Source organism: Barbus barbus, assembly GCF_936440315.1.
Source record: "Barbus barbus genome assembly, chromosome: 26".
Taxonomy (NCBI): Eukaryota; Metazoa; Chordata; class Actinopteri; order Cypriniformes; family Cyprinidae; genus Barbus; species Barbus barbus.
In genome coordinates, this window is record NC_136754.1 from 23,797,411 (window position 1) to 23,822,233 (window position 24,823).

Sequence of the window (24,823 nt, forward strand, 5' to 3'; positions counted from 1 at the left end):
AAATAAAAATAAAAAGTGGTTGTCAATCCCAAAAACTGACAGCGTGAACGTAGCCTAACTGGGATGTCTCAGATTCCAGAGAGACACATTACATTTATTGTTAAACTGCTGCTCAATCAATTGTACCTATAGGCCTACTTTTTGTTAATAACTGTATTTGTGACTATGAAACAATTAAAACTTATTAAGAATGTTTTAAAATATTATAGATTATTACAATAATGGGAAAACTTAATTATCAAATGTAGAATATTATTTATGTATTTATTGAAAGCTGCATTCAAAATCCATTTGTCTCAAAAACGGGGCATGTGTCCCCATAGTTTAAACGGCCATGATTCCTCTGATTAAATATCAACATACCTGTCCAAGCACTAGAGGAGTTACTCTTGTACAATCACATGCTTAGATGTTGTTGTTCTGCATAAAATGGAATCACTGTTTCAGATCTGTCCAAAGAGATTCATTGAGCCTGTCCAAGCTGTTTTCCATGGTAAAATGTCAGTGTATTTTACTGAGATTTAAAATATATATATATATATATATATATATATATATATATATATATATATATATATATATATATATATATATATATATATATATATATATATATAAATCCTGTATGGCCACACTTCAAAGCTTGGATGAGTGAAATACTTTCAAGCTTTCTTTCTAGATGGAGAGTTAAACAATGTGAAATCATTGGCTGAGTATCGCCTGTGGTGTGCAAGTGTTGTGTCAGAGAAAGCCAAACTCCTCCAAGCCATTCCCCAGGCTGGATGTCAGAGTGTGGCGTGGACTACTGCCATCATAGTGTTACAATGTGTGTTTTCTCACCCATGAATATGTAGAGAAAGTTCATCCCTCTGCTTGTCATCACAGCTCAGAAAACAAGTAGCACAAGCCTCAATAACAGTCCCAGTAACACTCCACAAACTTATGCACACTTATAATACACAAATGCAGTCGCTTAGCAAACAAATGCCCCTTGTAACCTACTTAACATGCGTTCCTCTGGTACTGTGGTGTTAACCTGTGGTGTTAACAAACCCACTCTGCTGCCCTGTGTTTCACGGAAACCTGGCTGAATGGCGACATACCGGACAGCGTATTAAATCTGCCTAATTATCAGCTGATCAGAGCAGATCGCGACGCAGAATCAACGAGCAAATCGCGCAGCGGCGGGACGTGCTTTTACATCAATGAGAGGTGGTGTACAGATGTAACTGTTAAAGATGTGCTGTTCAGATCTAGAAACGCTCTTCATTAACTGCAAGCTGTTCTATTCGCCGCGGGAGTTCTGCTCGTTCATTCTCGTGAGTGTTTACATTCCACCGCAAGCGCACATGAGCACAGCTTTACAGAAACTCGCTGATCTGATCACAGACACAGAACAACAACACCCAAACTCTGTTTTAATCATTCTCGGGGACTTTAATAAAGCAAATCTCTCCCGCGAACTGCCAAAATACAGACAGCACATCACATGTCCCACCAGAGACAGTAATATATTGGATCACTGTTACACAACAATAAAGGATGCATACCACTCGGTTCCACGAGCGGCTTTAGGACTCTCTGATCACTGTTTGGTTCATCTTATTCCATCCTACAGGCAGAAACTTAAATCTGCAAAGCCTGTATTAAGATCACTTAAAAGATGGACTAACGAAACAGAGCGGGATCTACAAGCCTGTTTCGACCTCACTGATTGGACTGTTTTTGAAGCTGCTGCCACCGATCTAGACGAGCTCACAGAGACTGTAACATCATATATCAGTTTCTGTGAGGATATGTGCATTCCTACCAGGACTCATCTAATCTACAACAATGACAAACCATGGTTCACTGCAAAACTCAGACAGCTCCGTCAGGCCAAAGAAGATGCTTACAGAAAGGGGGATAAAGTCTTGTACAAACAGGCCAAATACACACTGGAAAAGGAGATCGGAGTGGCAAAGAGGAATTATTCTGACAAGCTCAGGAAACGATTATCTTCCAGTGATCCTGCTTCAGTGTGGATAGGAATGAAGGATATCACCAGTTATAAGTCACCATCCCCCAGCACTCTGGAGAATCAACACCTGTCAGACGACTTGAACGACTTTTATTGTCGTTTTGAAAGATCGCCCCACACCCGCCCTGAACACCTCTCCACACAACCATTCACACCTCCAGCAACCCCTCTCTCCCCCACACCAACAATTCAAATCAGCGAAGAATATGTGTGCCAGGTCTTCAGGAAGAACAAAAGAAGGAAAGCACCAGGCCCCAGACGGTGTGTCACCAGCTTGCCTAAAAATCTGTGCTGATCAGCTGGCCCCCATCTTCACACAGATCTTCAACAGATTACTGGAGCTGTGCGAAGTCCCCTCATGCTTCAAACGCTCCACCATCATCCCCGTCCCAAAGAAGCCCAAAATTACTGGACTTAATGACTACAGACCTGTGGCACTAACGTCTGTAGCCATGAAATCATTTGAAAGAACTGCTTTTGGCTTATCTGAAGGACATCACTGGACCCTTACTGGACCCCCTGCAGTTTGCCTACAGAGCAAACAGTCTGCCAGTGGATCAACAGCTTCCTGACAGACAGACAGCAGTTAGTAAAGGTTGGTAAATTCACATCCAGCACTCATACCATCAGCACTGGAGCTCCTCAGGGCTGCGTTCTCTCCCCACTGCTCTTCTCCCTCTACACCAACGACTGCACTTCTAAAGACCCCTCTGTCAAGCTCCTGAAGTTCGCAGACGACACCACACTGATCGGCCTCATCCAGGACGGTGACGAATCTGCTTACAGACAGGAGGTTAAGGAGCTGGCTGTCTGGTGCAGTCTTAATAATCTGGAGCTTAACACGCTCAAAACTGTGGAGATGATAGTGGACTTCAGGAGAAACCCCCCTGCTCTCCCCCCACTCACCATCATGAACAGCACTGTGACTGCAGTGGAGTCATTCAGATTCCTGGGCACCACCATCTCTCAGGACCTGAAGTGGGATATTCACATATACTCCATTGTCAGGAAGGCCCAGCAGAGGCTGTACTTTCTTTGCCAGCTGAAGAAGTTCAACCTGCTACAGGAGCTGTTGAAACAGTTCTACTCCGTCATCATTGAATGCATCCTCTGCACTTCAATAACTGTCTGGTTCAGCTCAGCTACCAAATCTGACCTCAGAAGACTACGGAGGGTAGTCCGGACTGCTGAGCGAATCATTGGTACAACCCTCCCCACTCTCCAAGAACTATACTTATCCAGAGTGAGCAAAAAGGCTGGTAAAATCACTCTGGACCCCTCACATCCAGCACACAACCTCTTTGAACTGTTACCGTCTGGTCGACGCTACAGAGCTCTGTGCACCAGAACGACCAGACACAGGAACAGTTTCTTCCCTCAGTCAATACATCTCATGAACACTCAGCAATAAACGTGGAACACACAACTAATGCATTATCCATTCACCACACTCACTAATTTTATCTTTATTTTCTCATTTCTAATTTGCACATACTTGACCTGTACATACATAGTTGTCTATATTATATATTGTGTTTTTGCTGCTTTGTACATTGCCTTTTGGTTATTTGTTGTTATGGCTTTTATTATCTGTGTCCTGTCCTGTTACTGTCTTTCTGTTGCACTGTGGAGCTTCTGTCACTACAACAAATTCCTTGTATGTGTAAACATACTTGGCCAATAAAGCTCATTCTGATTCTGATTTCAATTCTAATCTCTAATTGTCATACCATTCGAATTTCATAAGAAATTCTTTTAACTCAAAAAACAAACTATGCTCCCTTCGAATTGGCTGTCTTTTTAAAATACAAATCTTGTGTAATCCCAGGCTATCTCTAATCAGAAGCACATTTACAACTGGAATATAATTTCATTTCATTCACATATGTTTCATATAATCCTTTCTGTATTACAATCCGCCATCAAAATGATTTTTTGACATTTAATTATTCTAGCTGCTGTGAGAAAAGACTATAAACGATGCATCACCTGCAGGATCCTCACATGCAATTAGCCTAGAAGCCGGGACAATTTGTTTACAGACGTGATGTAATGACGCAGCAACATGCTCGAATTTCCCATGAAAACCTACCCATACCACTCAAATTAGAAAACATTATTATAAGCTTACCGTGGTGAATCAGGCTAAAGTAAGGCGATAGTTTTGAACACTGGCTGGTTATGTACTTGCTCAAATATTGAATTTGGATCATTTTGAACCCCAAAAAAGTTACGGACTGCAGCTTTAACTAACTTTTACCTAAAGGTCATTGCACACCAAGTCCGAAATTCTCGTCCGAAATTTTCACACATTGAAAAATAAGTACGACCTCATGCTATCAATCAAGGGTTTGATTTTCTGCGTTGTTTGCATCCGTAGCAAGCATTTTGAGAGGTGTTTTGACAATTCAGAGCCACCATACAAGCGAACGCCAAAATCCAGAATGACGATTGTCAAGTTCATCCACTTCGTCTCTCAGCACAAAGCACTGTTAAGATCCTTGCACACTGAGTTCACAGAAATTGGTAGTAGTCTTTTTAATATGTGGCTCTAGTATTACAAGCAAAGCATCAAACTATACCACTGACATCCTGAAGAAAACTTTGTATTGCCCGTGATAATCCCACTGCTCCTTAATAAGGAGAGGGAACTCTCCTTCCTCTCTATATCTCAGGATTGGATGGACCCAATATTTCCTTTCTTTTTCTCTTTTTAAAGGGGTCATCGGATGCAAAATTCACTTTACAAGTTGTTTGAACATAAATGTGTGTTGGAAATGTGTGTACACATCCATCCTATAATGATAAAAATGCACCCAGTGTTTTTTTTTTTAAATCCCCTTTCTCAAATCAGGCTCCTCTGAGACTCCTGACGTAGTTCTGTACATGCCCCTCCCACGATAGTTGATTGACAAGACCGTCTTACCTGTGCAGGGGAAGACAAGATGTCTCAGATTAAGCGATTGAAGTGTTTAGTTGTTGGGTATAATAATGAATATAGCAGTCATCATTTACTCCTGACATCTGAGCCGCTGAAGAGGCAGAGGATTGAAGGGCTGAAGAGGCATTACTTTCGCTTTGAGTGCGCCGATCCCCGATCTACATAAATGTGTCAATGTTCGCACAAATTATTTGAGCTGCATCGGACTCAGTGTGTAAGGTTTTCGTGCGTGATGAATTTTTAGGTCAACAAATATGAAAAAACGCATATGAAAATAATCTCCAATTATACTGTGGAAGCAGAGGTTGCATTAGACTTTAACATTGTCCGTAATTTTGACGGACAGTGTCGTAAAAATGTTGTCATAATCTATTAATACCAGTCATTTTAATTTTAATTTTCAATTATAATAAAACATTTAATTGCTTTTATTTTGTACATGTTTTCATTTTTAATAATAAACGTAGAGGATGAGCATATAGGCTTATGCATTTATTTATGATGAGTACAGATAAACAAAGACTGCATCACTTTTCATGTTCAACAACACACCTGCAGTAACAGCAGAGGCCACTAAAAACAACAAAAACAAAAAACTATTTCTTTATTTTAATAGGTTATCATTTTTATGAATCAATATCTATTCTTAAATCCCAAGATTTACTTTTGTTACTTTTGATATGAAACAAAGTCTCAGATTTTAAATTCTGTCCATTTTATTACTAGTTATTTATTTACTAGTGTTTACTCGCCTGTGCGTGAATCAAAGGAATAGCAAAGAATTTTGACAGTTTTAATTTTGTTCTGGAGCTGATGATTGTCTATAATGCACATAATACGCACGCATAATTGTCTGTATTATATATTGTGTTTTTGCTGTTTTGTACATTGCCTATTTGGATTAGGGATGTAACGGTATGAAAATTTCTTATCACGATTATAGTGACCAAAATTATCACGGTTCTCAGTATTATCACGGTATTGTTAAAATGTGCTGGAACTGTTCAAAAAGCACTGACACATAAATCACTTCACCAAGTTTTATACTTAAAAATCAACAAACAGTAAATAAAATGTCTTTTTGTTTGCATAATCACTAAAACAATAACATTACCAATGAGGTCTGGATTTTAAATGACAACTTGACTGACACCAGTTTAATAGCATGTTCAAATAAATAATGTAAATGTTCATATAAAGCTTTGAAAAAGTTTCATATACAGGTAAACCTCATATTTCAGCCTTTAAATAAAGAAAAGTGTTAAGTCAAAATGATAATTGATTAATAAATGATTATATGTATTTTATCTGCTCCATAAATATTTATATATAGCTTATCTGAATTGTTTAAATGTGTAGAAGCCACATAAGCTTGTTTTTCATCAACTGGTCAAAATGTACTGCAGGGCATGCAAATTTGGTCCGTTTTTGGCCAGACAGAAACTGCACACAGACTGAATTTAAATATAAGTCTCTGTAAATCCACTCACTGACAGCAAGTGGCGCTTTATATGGAAAAGCTGAATTACAGTGGATTCCCGTGAGCTCCGTGGACAAAGCAGTATTGCAATTAAGAACACTTCCTTTAGGTATTGGTACATGGAGCGAAGATGAAAACAAAATGCCATCGAATCGTTTCTGAAGGCAGTCAGAACCTTCAGAGGTGCATTCATATAATTAATTCATTGATATATTCATTTGCTCTCTTTTAAACCCTCCCAGCTTTTCCGCCCTATTTTCACTCAAAACAAAACTACTCTGACGCTGTGCGCACGTGAGACAGTTACTTAAAACTCTCCTTTATGCTGGACAGTATTTATTTAACGTGAGTTGTTCAGATCGCGGTAATCAAAGTTTTAATGATAATTAAAATATGAAACGATAATACTAACCGTGGGGAATTTTATCATGATTTATCGTCAAACCGGTAATCATTACATCTCTAATTTGGATATTTGTATATTATTCTTTTATTATCTGTGTCCTGTCCTGTTGTTGTCTTTCTGTTGCACTGTGGAGCTTCTGTCACTACAACAAATTCCTTGTATGTGTAAACATACTTGGCCAATAAAGCTCATTCTGATTCTGATCCCACGCTCTGCTGCCACACTGGAGCACACTCGCCACCAACTGGACAGGGGTGGAAATTACAGTTATAAATTACAATAGATCATCCTCAGTGTAATCTGTTGACAGCCTTCAGATTAATTGACAGCTTTCAGATTTTCCCATCATCGCTTAACGTGACCTCTGTGTGGAAGTTGCATTGCGCAGTCTAGCCACAGATATATGCGGCCAGTTTGTTTTCATAACTGTACCATGTGCAGCTATGTGGATTATGGTCTCATTATCATTCACATGCTCATTTCCATTCTCTCCTTCCATTCTCCAATAATCACAAACGGAGCATCTTGTAGCTCCCCACTGTGACCCCCCTTCCCACCCCTCCTCGGATTTGCTTCAATCTTGCTCACACACTCATACAGACACCCACTTGCACCCATCCCTCATGGTAATTCCAATGCAGTGCTGTGCAATGTTATGTTGTTGTGTATGTATATGTGACCTGACCTCTTCCCTTCCATGCTATTGTTCAGCAGACAGATGCTGTCCCACCCTCCACTCTCATAATCCCTGTGATCCCAATCTCCACTGTCCCTGCGGAGCCCGCTGTCATCTCTTCATCAACGTCACAGGTCTTTTTTTTCTTTCTCTATTTTCCCTCTACACCCCCTCCCTCCCTTATTTTTTTGCTCTCTTCCTGTTGGTCATTTTTCTTGATCCCTGCCATTCCACTGCTCGTTGATGGGCCTGAAGGATTATCAGCCCCAGAGTCGGGTAAAGTACCACGGCTCCCCTTGACTAATAGCATCTGCGTGTAAACCAGTCGGAGGAAGTGGAAAGCCCCACAGAAAAACAGACAGAGAAATTGAGCAAGCAAGCGAGAGAGAGTGGATTTAATTTTAGGCTACTTTTGTCTCGTAATAGCATTCATGCTTCAGTATTGCATGTTCTGCAGTATAAAATGCCATGTACGTACGTATGCTGGCAGCGCTGTGTTAATCTGGTGTGAGTGCCAGTGATGGTATATGTAACGTCATGAGGAGAGTAAGTGAACATACCTTTGCCTATCTAGAATGATGCTTAACAAGGCTTTTTCTAGTTACCTTATCTGCTAAACACAAGGAATGGAATGGAAATGGATGGAACGGGAAAAGTGCTGAAATGCATGCCTTAACTGGACTCTTTTCTCTTGCAGGCAAATCCTCCCCCTGTCGTCGTAAATACAGAGAGCTTGGATTCAGCTCCATATGTAAGTGTTCTTTTCACTTTTTTAAACTTTTTTTTAATTTTTACATTTTGGAATTCTGAATTCCCTTAGAGCAGCATGCATCGGTTTAGGTGATGCCAACAGAAAAATGCAATAGTGTGAGATTTGTTTGTGGCAGTTTGAATTCAACATGAAATGTCGTTTTCTTTTTTACTTATGTAATGTCATGTATTTTCAAGTGAAACTGCATATTTAACAAGAAAAACAATTATAGATGGCACTTTAAATCTTTGGAACTGGATTGAGAAAAGTAGGCATTATATGCCAGAAAGGAGGATTGAATGTGATGCCTAAATACAAGAAGTGTGTACGACTTGAAGCTGCACAGACCGATCGGTGCATGACGTCAAAGTACCACGAGAGCTAATAACCTTTTTGTAGTGGTATCTTAGTAGTTCCTTATTTTATAGTAATATTGTGAAATATTAGGATTTAAAATAACTTTCTATTGTTTTATAGTAGTACCCTGTTTACGTCCTTAAGATATTACTACTCTGTTACTAATATGCACATTTTAAGGGTAAATAAGATACAGAAATAAGATAAGAGATAAGAGACAACAAAATAAGAGTTGTCCCATTAAGGGCACTGCCATAGTCACAGACTGTTGTACCACTAAAAGTAAAATTGTTGCACATTTTTTTTCTTACAATGTACCTATTTAGGCTTTGGATTATATTATCCAGTAACCTATGTGGCATAGGTGACTTGAGCAGAAAGTCGCTTCAGAGTCCGAGTAAAGAATTTCATTTTGTTGAAAGACTATGAAGTCAAAAATTGGATAATGTTCACTGGTATCATAGGTGCTTTAAGCATGGAAATTATTGTAAATGTTCATTAAGGAAGTCAATATTTTAAACACATGTTGACAAGATTCAGTCATGTTTTTCACTGCACTGCTTGCACCAGGGTACCTCTGGACCTCATGTTAGCGTAGAGTCTGGGATAGAATTTGTGAGGCCCATTAGTCAAGGGTGGTGTTCATTCAGCACTGTAGTGAAATGACATCTCTTGGGTTTGTTTTCCGCTTCATTTCTCTTGAGTCTGCATGTGGAGTAGTGAGGTCAGTAGTCTTGATTGTGCCACTCAGGAGCACTACGTATGTTTTTCTTATCAAGCACCACACATTCAACCTTCACTTCAGCATTTGTGTTGTATCAGCAGTGTCGCAGGTTTTGGGTAGCATACGGGACTCTCAAAGGACTCGCCGCCGTTTTGTCTTATGTGATTGGGGACTGTAATTGAATTGTTTGGGGTCATTAAGATTTTTCTCAAAGTTTGGGGTTGTTAAGATTTGTTATTTTTTTCAATATTTGTTATTTCAATATATTTAAAAATATAATTTATTCTTGTGATGGCAAAGCTGAATTCCCAACAGCCATTACTCTATTTGTCAGTGTTACATGATCCTTCAGAAATCATTTTAATATGCTGATTTCATGCTCTGTATTTACTGTATAGTTATGAAATATACTATATACACATGGTAACCCAAAAGGTGTGCATTGTACAAACAGTTAAGTCCTATATCTTAAGTACTAAATATACTCAAAAATCTACCATTTGCAAAACTACTAATTATAAATTAGTAGAAATCACTGAGTGGCATCCTATGTCCTTGCTCATTAACTCTGTTCAGGACTGTGTGGCACTGTCCATGGAGACCAAACCAGACGGAGCCAGCTACAGTGCTAATGAATACGTAGGCCCAATCTCTCTATGCATTACATAATCAAAGCGGAGTTATTCTGCAAAATTGCTTTGACTGCAGTCACATATTACACCATCATTGGATAGACACTGCAGTTTAAGGGTCATCTTTGTCTTTTTTATTGTTTTGTGTCATAAGGTTTAAATCGAAGGAGAATTTATTTCAGAGCTCAGAAGGCGACTTCAAGTTTGGTTCTAACAATGAAAATCAACAGCAGTTTGTGAGCACTATTCATTTATAGAACACCTTTAAGCTTATCTTAAAGCAGGGCTGTGCGATATGACGATATATATCGTATGGACAAAATAAAAAGTCTATCATTTCATATTATGTGCTATTGCGCTTGTTTATTTCGTGGTGTCGCAACATACATTGTTTACAGTAAGACTTTTTCATCATTTGGATGTCTGCAGTCTTTACACACCACCACGGGGCGTGAAGCGGAGACAGAACCAGGTAGAGAACAACACCAGCCAGGACAAAGTGAGGAGGTCGTTCATAAACGAGGGACTACATCTGTAGCATGGACACGCGGTTTTTTTAAAACAACCAATTTTAAGCCGTTGCAACACAAACAACAGAGCTATATGCACGTGCCGTCTCTGTCCGAGAGGAGCGCACATTTTTTGCCGCTTTATTGGCTTTGAATGATTACAGAAACACACTTATATGTGTCAGAATCCTCGTCTTTGCAAGTATCCTCATAAACACAGTGATTTAGGTCTTGAGAGAGTAAACAGCTGAAAAAGAAAACGCATATGTAACAGTATATTGGATCCAGACTTCGGTCTTAAAGGGGAAGCTGTCCAATATTCGTTTTGTCTGCCATTCATATTAATCAAACAACAATGCTCTTGAGTCTTGACTAAATCACTTTTGTTACTTTAATAAGAAGAAATTAAAAATAATAATAATGATGCATTTATGTATAGAATCTATACTTAATACATGTTAATTCTATCTATCTATCTATCTATCTATCTATCTATCTATCTATCTATCTATCTATCTATCTATCTATCTATCTATCTATCTATCTATCTATCTATCTATCTATCTATCTATCTATCTATCTATCTATCTATATAATTAACACAGTGAAGACTAATTAATTTACACAATGTATGTATCATGTCTTATTTATTGTAGTTTTTTGTCCTATTGCTTGCAATTAGTTTCTTATCCTTATTTCATCACTATTTATCTTCAGTGAGCTTGAGTATTTTTTTCTCTATTTAGGCTTGTATTAGTTTGATATTGACATTGGTGACAAGGATTATGAAAATTCTATGGTATCAAAGATCTTAATGTCATAACCTTTTTAAAAGAAATAACTATCTTGATATACTGTATATTGTTATCGTGATATAAAATTAGTCATATCGTGATAAAAGATTTTGGTCATATCGCCAACCCCTACCTTAAAGCATATAAAAACTCGGTGTACACTTCAGTATCTGGGCTCATGGTGTTCTGGACACCAATAAAAGATGAATCACACGGTACTACAACAAATCATGATGTCAGATTTAACAGAATTGCACTAAAGAAATCCCATCAAGGTTAATATTGTTAGCTGTATTTGCATTCTGATGGACCACTTTGAGTTTTAGCTGCGTTTGCTTGTACGGGTCTCAGCTGCTCATCATCTGCTTTTCGGGGCAGTTTAACACTAGAACCGCCACGGGGTAAATTTTACCCGTGGCTGTTTTTCAAATGTGCATAACAGATTTTCAACAAAACATTCAAGTCTCCCAGTCATTGACTTTTACTAAAATGATGTAATTTACAATCCAATGTTGTTAAAAATTATTTAGATAAATCCAGATAAAAAAACAGGACATTTTATACCTATAAGCGCCGCGCGGGTCAAATTTACCCGGGGTTTATTCTTATGTTTCAGTGTTTGCTGTTATGCCATGCCACCGATTTCATTTAATAGCTCTCTGCTTCGACAGTCTCATCAGTCACACGTACTTACCAAGATCTATCTGTCTATTTAAATTATTATTAAACTGTCTCACAACAAGGTTATTATAGTTTTGAATTTTTAAATTAGTTTTATTTTAATATCGTTTTCAAATTTGCTATGAAATTCAGTTTAGTTTTTATTAGTTTCAGTAAAGTAGTAAAGTAACAAAATTACTTTTGAAAGGAGTAATTAGTAATATATTATCATTATCAGTCACCAATGGCCATGCATAACAAAGACAAGAGTTTTGTAGTTTCACACAAGTACATGTTTACGATGTAAACTCAATTATATCTGTAAAATATTATGTCTGTGCACTTACTCAGTTTGATTCTCGATCGCACTGAAACCTGAACGACACCTGCGTTTCCCTTTGCGAGGTGCTGATGAAGTCGCGCATGATGCAGCCACATGCCTAAAAAAAAAAAACATGTTAGCAAAATCCAAAGCAAACCGATGGCCAACTGATGGATACAATGGGTGTCTATATCTGCCGATGGCCCAAAACACGGACAAATATCTGTTGATGGGCTGTAAACCACGCGTATTTACAGCTTTTCAAACATTTACACCAGAGACATTTGTGAACGCCACCCACCGGACATATACTAGCACGTAGCAAACATTTACACCTAAGAACAGATATTTGTAAACATGTTATGTTGAAACTACCCCACACTGGGCGAAATACATTACAAACACAAAGATATTCAGAGCAGATATTCCAAAAATTAGGCATGATAGTATTTTAGCATGACAATGTTATAAGCTAGCCAATACTGAACGGAATATATTACAAATTTATGGCATTGACCGGGGAGCAGGGGCGTGTGCAAAGCCGAAACTATTTACCATGTGAATCGCGCGGGGGGTGTGGCAGTCTCAGCTGATTACCGGTAATGAGGTGAGACAAGGTAGACTGTACCTCTCCTTACATTCATACAGATTACATAAACTGAGAATATTTGTTTTGTATTTGAATAACACCATTTAAAAATAGACATTCTAAGCTTTCTGCAGACATGTGTTTCATGTTTGTGTGACAGGTATTCGATAAGTTACAGTTAAGTTTTCAGACGCATTTCAGAATAGACTCATCAAAGAGATAGAAGGCACAACGCGCATCCTGTTTTTTTTTTTTTTTTTGCGAAAAGCACAACATTTTGTTTTTATTGTAAGCGTACCCGAAAAAAAATAGATACTTCAAAGTTTCAATTGATGTATAACACTTATCTGTATGACCAAAATCGACGGAGTATTTTAAGTGTCTTTTGCGCTGATAAGAAAAAAAAATTGCTCGTCTCGCCGGCGATACAGCCGACCCCAAAGGGTTAAAGGCTCACATTTGAATATGTTATTTTCTTTATTTATGAAGAATTATAAGCGTGTGTTTAGCCTATGCATATTTATTTGTTCGAAAGTTTGGCAGTGATCACAAGATGCTAGGGCAAGTTTTGTATTGTTTACAGAGAGGTGCTTTCTCATCTTTTTTTTCTGTTAATTATCATGTTGCATGTCTGTTTTTCTTCAAAGCACCAACTTGCCTAAGGTTGGTTTGATTGCTTGTGTTACATGAGAAAATTTGAAAAAGTTTGCCTTTCTGATGTTGTAGATTAATGCGGGTCCGGTTCGGGTCGCGACTCTCGATCTTTATGTCAAACGGTTCTGGTCTGGTAGGCTACAGAAATAGATTAAAGCTGCTCTCGGATAACGGGTCGGGTGTTCTGTTAAGTACTGCTGGTGCACGTTTACCAAACAGGACCCGTGCAGGACTCCGCTTTAAACCGCTCTGCGTCTATCAGTCAGATAACCCCATGCGTGTGATGCACCATTTACAGGCATTTCCCTAAACCGCCACACAGCTCGTATATTTTTCAGCCAAGGGGTGAGAACGTAATGATTACGAAAACGATTATTTATTTTTGTTCATTATTTTTTCAGTTAGTTTTTCAATAGTTGTTAGTTTCGTTTTAGTTTTTCAAAGATTTTGACATTTTTATTTTATTTCAGTTTACGAAATAGTTTTTTCATCAATCGTTTTTGTCTTAGTTTTAGTTTTCATTTACGAAAATAACCTCGTCTCAGAACAAATTCATCTTGATGATGCCATCGTTCTGTTAGACTGTCTCACAAATTAATTAGGTTGAATAGCTGTCAGCTGTTAAATTTAAGTACACAATTAGATAATACCAATTAAGGTCAACCAATTACCAAACAATGCTTAATTTTGTTCAGTATGTGGTGTAAAAAGTTTGCATTAGCAATTAAATAAAAAACACGTAATGCTGAGTTCACACTTCACGATTTTCAAACTCATCGGATCGCTGTTGTTTTCACACTGCATGACTATCTGGGGTAGCATTCAGTCGCTGCTGTTTTCACATTGCACGATGGATCGGTGACGGGGGGTTTCACATTGCACGATTTCACAGTAGGAAGAATTGCCGACAACTCTGTCTGATCTGCAAACTACGTTTCACAACAAAACACACGCGAGAAGTGATAAAGAAATAAGCGAGAACCCGCGTGCATCAGACTGGAGTTCTCGAGCGAGACTGGAAGTATTAACAAAACACCCCGCAAATTGTCTGTGCGCTGATTTCCAGCTACAAAAAAAACAACAACAAAAAAAACCAGATTATCAGATTATGCAGGGAACAGGGATTGTGTGTTCTGCAAAGAGAGGTAAATAATAATTTTGCAGTAATGCTGATGTTGCAGCTGGTCAAGCAAATGTTTGTGCTTGTTTCTGTATGATATAATTGTACATATACATATATGTACAGTATTAAAATACTGATATTCTGATCTATAACTCCTCCCCGAACTTCCCTCTGCCCTGTATCTTTGTCTCTCATTGGCTGAAGGTCATCGCCGATGTAGTTTTCAGTCAGAAATCATTGCACACAGCGTGATTGCTAATCGTCTTTAGCATGCCAAATATTTTGCGGGCATCGGCGACGTGTTTTATAATATATTTAAAAATATATTAACTGCTTCACTGATTTCTGGTTGATTGTTTTTAAATGTATATATATTGGCAGATATTGGATATATAATTGTGCATGTTTATTTTAGTTTACTCGCCAGACTATTTACATTCCAAAACAAATCAGCCACAGCTTTTTACAAAGATGCATTAATTTGTTACATGATCTGAAAGCATAACTTCAATTATAATCAGTTTTACAAAATATCAGTCGGAGTATTTTATATGATAAAACTTGCAATTAGAACTGAAACCTGGCAACCATGTTTGAATGAAAATGAATGCATATTTGTCATATTAAACAGAACTTTATGGACAAAAATATTGACTAGTGGTGGTGCTTCATACATTGTTGGCCATTCAGATTTTCTGTAAAAAAACATACTGATATGATGATAATACTACTACAACTAATAACATTATAAAATGTGCAAAGGTGTGATGAGCTGCTGGCTTAAGAAATATTAATCACTTTGTCTGTGTTTGCTTAAACCGATTTGCTGAAATCAAAATGTGGCAACAATAGGTTGGTGCGAGCAATGAAATTGCCACTTGCTCATTATTCTTGCCCACTATGGATAGGGTGGTTCATACGGGACACATCCTGGCCAGGATTTTAACATTGCCTAAAACATCCAAAGTAGTTTGACCAATAACATGCAGGTATTGTACGTAATTGACCAATCGTGTCGCTGCGTGTGAGAACGTGAGATCTACAGAGAACGATCAAAGCGATGCGAATATGTGCACGTGCTTGTTCGTTTGTTTGACTTGAAGCGTCACTGCGCACCAATCAAAAAGACACCAAGGTAGGCGCGAGAGCGATTCAAAAGCATAAGGAGCCCATCTGCTCTGCTCTCTATAGCTCTCATGAATGTCACACGATGATCTACCTGCACAGTGCAAACAGCCAAACTTGGATATTTTAGACAATATAGAAATTCTTGCAAGGACGCGTCCTGTAAAAATGGCCCGTATGGTCACCCTAACTATGGAAGGAACTGACAGTTGTTTGTTTTTGTTCTTAAAGAATAAAAATAATATTTTACATGTAGTGTGTTGATTTTCGTGGTATGTAAGACTTTCTCCTTGTGTGTGTGAAAGAAACAGAGTGCTATAAGACAAGTGATGATAAGTCAGCTGCCTATGCACTAGAGTTTAGTTGGTCTGTTTGCATTTAAGTTTTACCTGAATGGACACTGTATCTCATTGCTTTTCTTTATACCCAACATACGAATGTCTTCTACACTCATTCATTTTTCTGCTAAAGATAATGAATTGTTAAGTATTGAAATATGTAAATAGTCTCTGACATGTTGTTTTGTTCACAGGTTAATGGTACTGAGGCTGACTTTGAGTATGAGGAGATTACACTGGAAAGGGTGAGTGGAATGACAAGTGATGCTGTTCTTTCTTTTGTTCTCTACATTGATTTATTTGTGGTAGCCTGCCACAATATCAAAACTGACCGCCACAAATAACATTAGATTTTCCAAAAGGCTTTGACTTGGTTGAATAAATATGAGCACTGAACGTTTCAAAATCAAAATGCGGTGTGGGTGTTTTTACATCACTGTGTAAGGAAACTGTCTTCATAAAATTTTCGATGTCATTTTCATTTAATCTTGCCTGTAATGCCTGATAAAACTGTCTTTGTGAGATCAACGCTGCTTTGTGTACAGCCTTTACCGGGGCAAACCTTAATCTCTGCTGCTCCAAAAGCACCTCCTGCTGGCAGAGAATGAATTTGCATTTTCAATAAGACTGTCTGATTTATGCAGAAAACATATTTTGCTTGTTACCAGAAATCTACTCTAGAGGGGTGCTGTTGTTATTGATTCTTTGCAGAAGTCTACCGGAAGTTAAGTTTGGGCCACAAAAGCGCGCATGCACTGTAACGTTTGTTTATGTCGTTAGCGTTGAAACCGTCTAGGCAGAGACTTTATTTTATCCATTGTAAATTAATTGGACTGTGAAAAGTAGCCAGTTTTACAGATTGCTGGAAGAGAGAGAAGTTTATGACAAAAACGGCATGTCAGCATTCATTTTAATATAATTTTACAAAGACAGACAGATTTATTTCTTTAAGGAGGTCATGAAATGGAGAATCAAAATTTGATTTAGTATTGACTAATGACAATTTTCTTTGCCTACAGGGCAATAATAAACTGCAGATTAGAGCTTAGCAGTGTGTATCTGAATCTTTTTTGTATTTTCACAGATCTCTGTTATTTTTCCTCTGAACAGCTTGTGTATAACACTGACCCATTGCTAAAATACAAGCAGCCACACAGCCAAATCTTTAAATACTTCACTGCAGCGACTCCATTTACCAGCTCAAAGGCTGTCAACTAAAATGCAATACATCAGAGCCGTCAGCGCTTGAGAAAGCATGAGAAACGCTCTTCTGCCTAACCAACTCACTCTATCTTTACAGACTTACCAGGGAGGAAATCAGAGCACCATCTTGCCTTCCACAGTCAAGTCTTAATCCCTGACTCTGCCTAAGGCCCCAGCCTTTTTGTGACCCAGTTCAGCACTGCTCTGTAGTGCACATTTATTAACTCTGCATAAATAAACAATGCTCCTCCACAAGCTGTTGTCAGCCCAGCGTAAAGCCTGCTTCTTATTTGCAATAATGTAATAACTCATTGCAATCCATAACTGAAGACTAAAGGTGGTTTATAGTCTGTGCATCGTTTCTTCATGCTCTTTGTCTTGCTTGTTGGCTTATAGAAATTAGTATGTGTTGCTATATTCACTTTATAAGAGCATTCACCTAAATGTATTTTGATTACCACTGTAAAAGATTGTCGGATAATTACAGTTGTATTAGTACTATTACAAATGTTGCTCGGTGCATTGTTAGTGATGTGGGTTGACTCTAACTGTGGAAAGAGCTATTTCTCTGTCTAGGGCTGCAACAACTAATCAGTAAAACCAATGCAAATCGATATGAAGCCAGCTGACAGAACTGAACAAGCTGTAGCACTCTATTTTGTAGCATTTATTTTAAACCTACCAACAGTTAAATTGATTATTTCTTAGATTTTATAATTATTGCCTTAATAAATGAAGTATGAGACATTTTGCAATGCATTCTAATCATATATATGAATTTTCATTTTGGAATTGTGAATTCAAATACAGAAAGGACACTGCCGTTTGCCATATCACATCGCCAGTTGAATTTGAACCTGCTCAAATAGTCATTGACTAAAGCGTTTTAATTGATGTTCTTCCTGACTGTAACCCAGACTCAGCTTTTCTTTCACCTGCTGTTTAGGGGAATTCAGGCCTGGGCTTCAGTATCGCCGGTGGCACAGATAACCCTCACATTGGTGAAGACCCCAGCATTTTCATTACCAAAGTCATTCCAGGGGGTGCTGCCGCTCAGGACGGGAGATTGCGGTAATGCTCCGGTTCTCATCTGTTTCCTGTTCTCTTCCTGTTGCTGTTCATATACTGCATAACTTTATCATACTATTAATGTATAAAAATTTAAAAGCGACTTCATTGAAGTTACATTTAAATTACTTCAAATTAAATGTGACTTCATTGCAAGATATGAGATTTCAATATGAGATTGAATTGTATTGACCATTGAGCATAGTAATAGATTTCCTCCTCATGCATTGTTGTTTGTGTTAGGATGGATTTGTCCTGTTTTGAATTGGTGTTACTAAGTGATAGAGCCCTTCAGTGTCTCAGTGCTGTCAGAGGCTCATTAAAGCAGCACTACTGAGGTCCTGACACAATCACACTGACAGCTCCACACACACACACACAGAGAGAGAGGGAGAATATAAAGAGCCCTATCATCGGCTGTTTGCATTAGGCATGATGACATTTATAGTTTTTTATTTCTTAGTGCCCAGTAAGAGCTGTCACTGACAAATGAATTGTAGTCTAGGTAAGTACTCTATTCTTGTGTGAAGGTGCTAAGATGCTGTGTTGAAGCCAATGTTGCTGTCAGACTGGTCTGGATGCGCAAACAGAACTCTTTTGATAGCGTTACAGGCCACAATTACATGCACATTTTTAAACCAATTATGCTCAAGACAACGTGGTCATGTAAATGGGCAAAATAATTTTCCTTTATTAGCAGTCATAAATGGCTTAACAGGTTAAGTAAATAATTGATGAATATGTATAATAATGCATATATTTAGTTTTTTTTCTGTCTGAATGGCTTTTCTGATGTAAATGAAATGTTACATGACTCTAAGGGAAACGGGTCAATTTAGCTCAAAGGAAATTAATTATGATATTTATAGGGAATTTTGACACAGAACAACTCTTTTTAAGGCTGATCGACTGAATCGGCTAGCTATTAATTTATTAGCCATAACTGTCAGTTCTGCAACTGATATTAATATCAGAGTATACTGAAAAACACTATTTATTAGCATGGTAACAAGATCAGCAGTTTAAGACATGAAATTAACTTAAGTAAGCACAAAACACAAGATACTACTTTTCAATACGAGCAAGACTTTATTGGAGAAATCTAAGACATATAAACTAATCTAAAACATAAACGCATGCACTGGAAACACAGAAAGTGTGGAAAGAATGTGAAAAAATGTGAAATCCCCAGTTTATAACAATATGTGCAATTGCTTAGACCTGAACAACCATCAATCATTTAATTTTTTTGTTTTTCTATGAGGCTATGAAACTTTATATTAAATGCACCAGTTCAGAATCTGGAGGTTATAAAAGAAGGCAGGCAAGTGGGCCAAGAAGCCCAAAATCCCAAAAAGGTGACAAAGGCAAGCTTGAACAAACAAAAACAATTGAATACACAGAATTGTTCATGTCATCGGGTTTTAAACTTGGCTGTTAGACACATCCCTAATGGTGTTAGCTTGGGGTGTTGCTATGTTTCTCCTCATAATTATCTTACTCACGTGGTCCAAATTTTCCCACTCTTGCAGAATGTAATTTAGACATGATTTCTATAAGAAGAATATAATACATTTTACCAAGAATTGATTGATAGAAATATTTTAAGCACAAATTATCAAACACACACATACCAAACTCGAATATAAACCTATAAACAATTCAATAGTTATGCAATAGGACTTAAACTATGAGTGATTAAAACACGATCAATGTGTCACATGTCAAATGTGTGGGTTACATATATAATATGAAGTTATGCAATGGTATAGGGATGCCATGATACCAAAATCGATGATACCACTAAAAGTACACAATACTTGATACCACAGGAAAAAATAACAATAATGGCCTTCAAATAACATGCACGCACTCGCACATACACACACACACCTATACTCTGAATTCAAGCATTAGTTTAAATTCACTGACATACTGGCAGGCTGAAAATATTTTTTTAAACCATTAACATAAACGACAGTTACTTAAAGTCGTGACGTATTGTCAAGTATGGTGACCCATACTCGAAATTGGTGCTCTGCGTTTAACCCATCCAAGTGCACACACACAGCAGTGAGTAGTGAACAAATGCACACACACACACACACACTGTGAACACACACCCGGAGCAGTGGGCAGCCATGCTGCGGCGCCCGGGGAGCAGTTGGGGGTTCGATGCCTTGCTCAAGGGCACCTCAGTCGTGGTATTGAGGGTGCCCTTGAGCGCTGTACATTCACTCCCCCCACCTACAATCCCTGCCGGCCGGGGACTCGAACCCGCAACCTTTTGCTTATGAGTCCGACTCTCTAACCATTAGGCCACGACTTCCCCTAGTCATAAACTAGTAATATTAGCCAATAATGTTAATAAGGATAATCTCCGTACGGATGCACAACGATTGAACAAGCTGTAAGCTGTCAGACAGTCAGTGTGTGTGATCATGCACAGCGCTCGTGCTTTCAGAGCTGCGCGCTCTCATTTAAATCTCACACAATCATATTCATACATCGTCGCCATCTTCCATGTGCTGGCCTTTAGGCATTTTTTCTTTTTTTTACCCTTTGAGGACCGACTGAAACCCTTCCAGGTGTATGCTCTGCCTGCCCCTGTCAGTTCCAGAAGAATTGCAGCTTCGCTAGTCGTTACCTTCGGTACCATCGGTACTTAAGCTACCGAAGAAAAACAAGTACCGGCAGGATTTTAAAATGCTTATACCGACTTGGTACCATAGTATCGGCATCATTTTAGGATGATTTGATGCATTCATTATATGTAAAGGCAGTCTCTGTGCTGTTCTGTGAGTGCTGAGGATTTAGGTCTTAGGAGTCTGGTCTCTGTCCTGTATGGGGGAAACAAATCTAGGGAAGTCTTAAATCATGATTTTACTCATGATGGTCATGATGTTTTGTCTCTCTGACCCTCCCTGATTTGACAACCTTCCTTGTTTAAGCTGTGAAAGAGTTGGTTGGTTAGGTAGCTTCAGACTTGTTGGCTTTAGGATCCTGGACAGATTTATGGTCATCCATAATATGATCCATGATATTCATTCAAGTTTTTCTTCTTTTGTAAGTAGTAGTAAAGAGTTCAACAGTTCATGCACACCCAGCCCTTTTGCTTGAACATTGAGGAGTATGTAACTTCTCCTATCCTATCTTTATACTAGTTTTAAAATTTTGGCAACCAAAAATATTTAGCCAAAACAAAATTTTTGGTTTCAGAATATTTTTGGTTGCTGAAATTTTGGTGCATCACTAGTATTAAGCTAAGTTCCATCATCTCTAGAATTTTCTGTTGATGGACAGTTTTACCTTTGTGCTTTGTTAGCTGTACTTGTAAAACAACACAGAAGGCAACTTTTTGTTGTACAATCTAACAAAGATGTAACACCCTCAGTGTCAGATCACTTCATGATTCTTGAATGATGTGCACTCTATGCAGTTAATTGAGATTGATATGTCCGCACACTGCACTGTTGCTTGTGCATGTTTGACCTGTGCTTTACTCCACACAGGGTGAATGACATGATTCTCCGAGTGAATGAGGTTGATGTTCGGGATGTGACTCACAGTAAGGCTGTGGAGGCATTGAAGGAAGCGGGTTCGTTGGTCAGACTGTATGTCAGGAGGAGAAAGTCTGCATCAGAGAAAGTCATGGAGATCAAGCTTATCAAAGGACCCAAAGGTATAGTAACACCAGCCAACTCCTCATTATTGCTGTTGATTTTTCATTGGTGCAGCTTTTGACATTTGACAGTGTACCTGTAATTTTAAAAGTCAAAAGATAAATGAGCGATTTAATACTTTGAAAAGTTATGTATGGTCAAAGTTTTAAGCGGATGTGGATAATATAGCATCTGGCATGCGGATGTTAGTTGGGATATGTGCGCGTGTGTATGATAGTGTGCGCGTGCTCTGATGCAAGACATCAACAAGCCACAATGCTTTCATAGCGAGCTAATCTGATAAGATGAGGCAGCCCGAGGCACCCACAGCTGCTGCCGACAATTTAGTGCCAGAATGAAGAAGTACCTCAAAGATATGGCAGCATTTTGGTTTTAAAAGGGATGACCACATGCAGACTGAAGTTATATGTAAATTTCAAGAGGCAACACAAAGTGGAAAGACTACAAATCTTTAGTTACCTCAAAGCGAAACATAATTTGCAGCTATGCTCGGCAGAAAACCTTCACCATTGGCTTGCCTAGGCTCTATGTATAAAGTTATAATTGTGGCTCTTGCTCTATTAAAAAAACAAATTTGATATTTTTAAACTCTAATCCTTCCCTACATTACACTGAAAAAACAAGAGTGCTGCTAAATCATTTCTTGAGATTAATATCTGATCGGAGTTAAGAGTGTATGATTGTTAAAGTCACCCTAAATCTGGAGACCATAAAAAAAGACAATTTCTATGGTCTAGCCCTGTTGAATTTTTTGTGCATATGTACACTGCCGCTCAAAAGTTTGGGATCAGTAAGATTTTTAATGTTTTTTTTAATGCTGAAAATTCTGCGCTGCATCACAGAAATAAATTCTTTTTAAAAGTATATTAAGATAGCAAACCAATATTAGAAATTGCAATAAGATTTCACAATATTACTGTTTTCTCTGTATTTCTGATCCAATAAATACAGCCTTGATGAGCAGAAGAGACTTTAAAAACATTAAAAATCTTACTGATCCCAAACTTTTGAGCGGCAGTGTATAACTATATTTATATATACATGCACAAAAATACGCAACAGGGCTATTTTAAGGCCAGCCACAGCGTTTCCACAACACTGCAAAGACCTTAAGCTGCTGTTGCCATGGATACATTCCTCTCTCCCCTTTACACACAGTTTGCAGTTATCAGTGTATCTCTCTCTTTTTTGTTTATTCAAATTCAATTCAAAAGATTACAGTATAGCATTTTATGTTGTTGTTGTGTGTGAATGTTCATTATGGCAGATGATGTTGATTATTTAGCTGCTGTTAATTTTTCTTATGATGTCTAGGTGTTTTTTGCATGATAAGATGTTTTAGGAGATGCAGCTAAATCTAAGTTTTGCTGTCACGATCAAATAATATTTTGTTGTTTTTGTCTGTATCTTGGTTTATGCCAGGTCTGGGTTTCAGTATAGCAGGGGGTGTTGGGAATCAGCACATCCCCGGGGACAATAGCATCTACGTCACTAAGATTATTGAAGGTGGAGCTGCACACAAAGATGGGAGGCTGCAGATAGGAGACAAACTTCTTGCTGTAAGGAAATAGTCTATTGCCTGTTGTTGATGACTGTGTGCTTGTTAAATAGATTAATGTCTATGTGTGTTTTGGTGTCATAGGTGAATAGCTCCTGCCTGGAGGAAGTTACCCATGAGCATGCCGTAACTGCCTTGAAAAATACCCCAGACGTGGTCTACTTGAAAGTGGCTAAACCCAATAGTGTCTTCATGAATGACAGTTTTGCCCCTCCTGACATCACCAACTGTGAGTTCCACATGGGGGGAGTATTGGGGGGGGTGTGTGTAAGATAAAGTGTCTTACTTGTACAGACTGCTGCAGTGTGTGAAGCCCATGCCCGGCAGTGGTCGTATTGATCTGTCCTCTGTTCGTAGCCCTGCCAGCAGGAGCACTAATAGGCCACAGAGGAGAGGACTAAGCTACTATCGCTTGCACTTGTCTGAACGTTATGAGTGAAATAAGTATTTGATCCCCTATCAATCAGCAAGATTTCTGGCTCCCAGGTGTCTTTTAAAAGGAGTGCTCCTAATCTCAGCTTGTTACCTGTATAAAAGACACCTGTCCACAGAAGCAATCAATCAATCAGATTCCAAACTCTCCACCATGGCCAAGACCAAAGAGCTGTCCAAGGATGTCAGGGACAAGATTGTAGACCTACACAAGGCTGGAATGGGCTACAAGACCATCACCTAGCAGCTTGGTGAGAAGGTGACAACATATGATACGATTATTCGCAAATGGAAGAAACACAAAATAACTGTCAATCTCCCTCGGACTGGGGCTCCATGCAAGATCTCAGCTCGTGGAGTTTCAATGATCATGAGAACGGTGAGGAATCAGCCCAGAACTACACGGGAGGATCTTGTCAATGATCTCAAGGCAGCTGGGACCATAGTCACCAAGAAAACAATTGGTAACACACTACACCGTGAAGAACTGAAATCCTGCAGCGTCCGCAAGGTCCCCCTGCTCAAGAAAGCATATGTATAGGCCCGTCTGAAGTTTGCCAATGATTCAGAGGAGAACTGGATGAAAGTGTTGTGGTCAGATGAGACCAAAATCTAGCTCTTTGGCATGAACTCAACTAGGCGTGTTTGGAGGAGGAGGAATGCTGCCTATGACCTCAAGAGCACCATCCCCACCATCAAACATGGAGGTGAAAACATTATGCTTTGGGGGTGTTTTTCTGCTAAGGGGACAGGACAACTGCACCGCATCAAAGGGACA

The 24,823-nt window shown here is 38.5% G+C and overlaps 1 protein-coding gene across 8 annotated transcripts in view; it reads left to right on the top strand.

The window, feature by feature from the left end:
- Positions 1–24,823, top strand: part of LOC306846385 (discs large homolog 1-like protein) — a 102,275-nt gene that overhangs the window by 55,637 nt on the left and 21,815 nt on the right. For 4 of the 8 annotated variants that reach the window (XM_079379738.1, XM_079379744.1, XM_079379740.1 and 1 more), the window contains 7 exons: positions 7,559–7,657; positions 8,221–8,274; positions 16,296–16,346; positions 18,251–18,375; positions 21,885–22,054; positions 23,478–23,614; positions 23,698–23,842. In XM_079379738.1, the coding sequence (XP_079235864.1) occupies positions 7,559–7,657; positions 8,221–8,274; positions 16,296–16,346; positions 18,251–18,375; positions 21,885–22,054; positions 23,478–23,614; positions 23,698–23,842 (781 nt within the window). The remainder of the gene's footprint in view (positions 1–7,558; positions 7,658–8,220; positions 8,275–16,295; positions 16,347–18,250; positions 18,376–21,884; positions 22,055–23,477; positions 23,615–23,697; positions 23,843–24,823) is intronic. The other 4 variants (XM_079379739.1, XM_079379742.1, XM_079379737.1 and 1 more) reach the window with 1 other exon arrangement.